This window comes from Limulus polyphemus, unplaced genomic scaffold (genome assembly GCF_000517525.1).
Source record: "Limulus polyphemus unplaced genomic scaffold, Limulus_polyphemus-2.1.2 Scaffold1155, whole genome shotgun sequence".
NCBI classification, from domain to species: Eukaryota; Metazoa; Arthropoda; class Merostomata; order Xiphosura; family Limulidae; genus Limulus; species Limulus polyphemus.
In genome coordinates this window covers 290,223-295,526 of record NW_013666765.1, presented here as the reverse complement: position 1 = coordinate 295,526, position 5,304 = coordinate 290,223, and the positions used below count along the sequence as shown (strand labels likewise).

Here is a 5,304-nt window from a genome sequence, read left to right as displayed (position 1 = left end):
GACTAGCTGCCTGCCCTCTAGTCTTACACTGCTAAATTAAGGACGGCTAGCGCAGATAGCCCTCGTGTAGCTTTGCGCGAAATTCAAAAACAAACAAACAAACATTATTCCACAAATTATTCGAGTGGGGTAACATGAATTCTACCCCGGAGACCATGACGGCTCTGGCCTCTCTGATTGTGAATAGCTCTGAACTACAAGATCAACAATATATATATATATATTCACACAAACAGCTGTTTTTCAACACATACCAGAATATTTAAAGTTTCCTTTTCATAATTGCTTTTAAACTTCGTTAGTATGTTTGTATATTTTTATACTGTGAAATATTTGGTGAAGCGGAAAACGCTTGATTGAGGAAATATTTCATTCTATGTGCAGCACATGCATTTGGTGTGGACTGTTTAATAATAATATAAACAACGCACTTTTCGTTATATATGGTATTCTTATTGAAGTACAGGTAATATATTTACATATTTTACTAAAGTGACGTCGTAACTTCTACCAAAATGGTTTAGTATGAATAGAATAGTTATGAATAATGTCAAACATGAGCGAAATTGTAGAAAATTTGTATTGTTAGGTATCATAAATGATAACAGAAATCGGGTGTGTTTGTTTAGTGAATATCACGTGATCGCACGAGACTGATGACTCATTTTAAAGCTTTCCACGTGGTCTTCCAGTGAGCTAAAGCCCGACGACTGAGTCATCGTAGCAGATGCGTGTTGGCGACAGAACGACTTATATATATATATATATCTTATTAGTCTGTAGGTTTTTCAATTTTATTAGTTCAGGTCAATAACTGCTTTGTCCGAAGAAGTCGCTGAGATTTTTTCTTATGCATGTATACAAAAATAAAAAAAAACTAGACAATTTTCAACATCAAATTTATCCAGCAAATGCTAACTTTTCTTGTTGTTAAGTCGAAATACATTTTATTTTGGGCAGGCTTTAATAACATAATTGCCTGCTTCCTCTTATAACTTGTCGCTAGCATTTCTGAGACAATGTAATGCGTCATGCGTTTTGGTTACGCCAATTTCATGCGTTATGCAGTAAGGTAAAGACTGAGGAGGAGTAAAAAATAAATCTCCTCAACGTATACAGTAACTAATAATACACCGGTTAATTGTTTGTCGGACGAAATAATGTCATTTAACACCAACAATAATTACTACGACACAGGACCTAAGTTTTTTGTGTGCTTGTTTTTAATACCTTTTCGATTTGGTGCCGAGATAAAAGTAAAAGACAGTACTAAAAACTAGGATTTGTTCGTAAAAGATAAGATACCACATTGACAACTGTGTTTAATCACAAAAGGTAAGATACTACATTGACAACTGTGTTTAACCATAAAAGGTAAAATACTACACTGACAACTTGATTTGATCACAAAACGTAAAATACTACACTGATAACTTGGTTTGACCACAAAAGGTAAAATACTACACTGGTAACTTGGTTTGACCACAAAAGTTAAAATACTACACTGATAACTTGGTTTGACCACAAAAGGTAAAATACTACACTGATAACTTGGTTTGACCACAAAAGGTAATATACTACACTGACGACTTGATTTGATCACAAAACGTAAAATACTACACTGGCAACTTGATTTGATCACAAAACGTAAAATACTACACTGGTAACTTGGTTTGACCACAAAAGTTAAAATACTACACTGGTAACTTGGTTTGACCGCAAAAGGTAAAATACTACACTGATAACTTGGTTTAACCACAAAAGGTAATATACTACACTGACAACTTGATTTGATCACAAAACGTAAAATACTACACTGATAACTTGGTTTGACCACAAAAGGTAATATACTACACTGACAACTTGATTTGATCACAAAACGTAAAATACTACACTGACAACTTGATTTGATCACAAAACGTAAAATACTACACTGACAACTTGATTTGATCACAATTGATAACAGACAGTATTTACACATCCAAGTAAATCTAGTGCTTACAAACTCGAGTTAATTACTAATAGCGAACAGTATATTACACACCTGAAGCTTCATTGTAGTACACGTTGATTCTCTCTAACTGCAGGTCCGAGTCTCCATGGTAAATTCCAGTTGGGTCGATACCATGCTCGGCAGATATCACCTCCCAGAACTGTATAAAGAATTAAGCACATGTCACGTAGTCTTAACCCTCAAATTACTAAGCGTGCAGAAGAACTTACCGGTATGTTTGCATGTACTGAGTATTTTATTTTTGTTTATCTTAGTGGAAAACAACTTACTAAAATATTGGGAAGTGAAATCATTTATTTTCAACAGTAACTAGGGAGTTTAAATGTAATATTGATGACATTTTTGTACGATTTTGTGTTTAACCGACAAAGTTAGGGACTCGCATGCCATTTAATTTAAATGTGTTTAAAAAGCCGTCTGTGTCTATGAACCCAGTCGGGGGGCCAGGTGGTTAGGGCGCTCGACTCGCAAGCTGAGGGTCCCGGGTTAGAATCCCCGTCCCACCAAACATGCTCTCCCTTTCAGCCGTGGGGGCGTTATAAGTGACGGTCAATCCCACTATTCGTTGGTTAAAGAGTAGCCCAAGAGTTGGCGATGGGTGGTGATGACTAGCTGCCTTCCCTCTAGTCTTACACTGCTAAATTAGCGATGGCTAGCGCAGATAGCCCTCGTGTAGCTTTGCGCGAAATTCAAAACAAACAAACAAACAAACTTTTCAAACCCTAGCCCCTATTGTTCTCAAAAACCCCACCTTCCCAAGAGATCCACTTCTCAAGCCATGCCTGTTATTAATCCCTATTGTTCTCTGAATCCTCTACTTTCAGCGGATGGTCAGTTTTTGTTGCTCGGAACATGTTTTTTTTTATATATAACTAAACCATTTATTGACTGTAACTTTCAGTACCGCGTAAGTTGCCACAAAGATTAGGGCTTAGACGCCTAACTTCGACACTTAGCCGGAACCGAGTATTACCGGGTAGTCCAATACCCCGCCGGGTACCCGTGCATCTCTAGTAATTACTAAACTTTTATGAACTAAAATAATCAAGAAATCATCTAGGCCACTTTTCTGTCGTTTTGCACTATTGATTAGTCAGGAAACTTTAATACGTTTCTCGTATGACACGTTATTCTCCAAAAAACAAATTTTCCTGTATAGAAATCTGTGTCGATACCTTTGACAACGCTGAAACAGAAAGAAGTGTTTTTTAAATGAACGAGCATCTATATGAAAATTACTTATATGTTTTTAGTTACAGCATTCTTTTACAAGCACTAGACCTCAATCTTGAAGTTTGTTTTAATAGCCTAGTGTAAATCCACGTGGCAGGAAAATAATGTATGTATATATATCATCATGTAAAAGAGAAAATAAAATGATACAACAGGAATATATACGAGTAAGAGTTTCATGTAGAGAATGAATGGTCGACTGACTTGATCACGTGAAGTTTGAAATAGCTACGAGATTTCGGCATTGTTTTGTCAACAACACAAGGAAATGCAACTTCACATTCCAAAGTATCGTCCACTTAACAACTTCAACTGTTTATATTTTTGCATCCCCCCTCCACAGAAGAGTACATCAACAACACTTAAGCAGCATTTAACAGTTAGGGGATGAATCATCAATTAAAATGGTGCCAGAACAAGATTCGAAAACCAACTCTAAATATATATATATTATAGCACATGAAGTGATTTCTTTCACATATCAAAGCTAAATATTGCTCGTTGACCAATCCTGGTAAATGCCTGCAACTGTTCAGTTGAAACTAGCACCTCTTTTTCACGAGCGAGTATTTTTTATCAGCAAATTTTGCTTTTATGGAAATTTATTTAATAAAACTCACTTGTAAGTTAAAACAAATGTGGCAACATTGAAAACAGGTGATCAACACTCAACAAATAAGCCAATACTTAGCTGTATGATGTAACCTATTAGTCATGATAACGCAATATAATGATTTAAATATAGTCTGGTGCAATAATGCCCATGTGTCACACTTCGACTTAGTTTCAGTAAAAAGTGTAAAAACTGAAAAAAAAAGGAAGTAATAAAAATGTAGAGTGATGTTCGTTCACCCAAAGATGAGTACAGTAATTTAATCAACTTTTTCCTCCTCGGAAAATGATAATTAAACTTAAAACAAACAACAAAATATAATGCTTCAGTTTAGTATAAGATATTACTTTCAAATGCTGTACCAATATAACATTTTATGCTTTTTTTTCGCACTCTATAGTGTACAATTGCGAACATCTAGACTCGGAATCAAAACTATAATTTACAAAAAAAGAAAATGGTGCCAGAACTCGGTGCCATATTGGATACGAAAAGGTGTGGAAAGTATCATACATCCAGCTACGGCTTGTTGACCTTGATATGTGAAAACATTTGGGCGCAGACGCAGACTTTAGGTTGTTCAACTCGAGGATATACGCTCAGCCAAGACTTAAGAATGTAGTAGAAATATAACGAGCCTCGTTAATAGGTTCAGGATGCTTCCACAATTAACTCGCAAAAACTCACAGAAGTTCTATATTTTCTGTTAAACACAAAACCAGTAATTTTTATTAGTTTTCTTCATCCAATCCACCATTTTACTTTACTTTCAGAATTTGTTCGGTGATATTTATGATTTTACTTTTGCCAAAAACAGTGTGATCACTTGGAAACACACAGAATTGTATTTTGAAATAGCCATAAAAACAAACAAAATATTCAAAACTGTTATTAACCATCAATTTCTGTTATTTACTCAATTCATACTGTTTTATCCAATAACATGTGAGATACAATTATCTACATTATTATCGGTCGGAAAAAAAAAGATACTAAGTTTGAATAAAATAAAATAATTAACTCCACTATTTACCTTAGCTCCAATTTGGTTTCCACATTGACCAGCCTGAACGTGAACAATCTCCCTCATTTCAATTTCTTGTTGCTTTCGTGCTTTACCAGATTATAATGTTGCACAGTAGAAAACGTCTGTTATAGGATAAGTATAACTTTGTGTGCCTAGTGCGCATGCGTATATTTATTTCAGAAAATCTACGTGATTGGCCAAAAATGACCTGTAATCAACCCCTTTTTCTTTTTGAAACACTAATCTTTATACTGAAATTAAATAGAACATATATGGTCTTTTTTATTACGTGTTCTTTTTTTCCCCCATTTACATTAGTCAGCACTTTATAGTGAATATTCTTTAATATTTTAGTAAGTTTTGACGACATGATGCCACTCCCCCTCCTTTCCAAAAAAAGCAGTTGCTTAGAGCTAT

The 5,304-nt window shown here is 34.9% G+C and overlaps 1 protein-coding gene across 1 annotated transcript in view; it reads right to left on the bottom strand.

Annotated features, from left to right (window-relative positions):
* The window catches only part of LOC106462387 (tubulin beta-4B chain-like), an 8,203-nt gene extending 3,224 nt beyond the window's left edge, over window positions 1-4,979 (bottom strand). Inside the window, exons 1-2 of the mRNA XM_022389639.1 lie at window positions 4,894-4,979; window positions 2,045-2,153 (exon numbers count right to left, since the gene is read on the bottom strand). Of these exons, the coding sequence (XP_022245347.1) occupies window positions 2,045-2,153; window positions 4,894-4,950 (166 nt within the window). The 5' untranslated portion in view covers window positions 4,951-4,979. The remainder of the gene's footprint in view (window positions 1-2,044; window positions 2,154-4,893) is intronic.
* Between the last annotated feature and the right edge of the window lie 325 nt (window positions 4,980-5,304).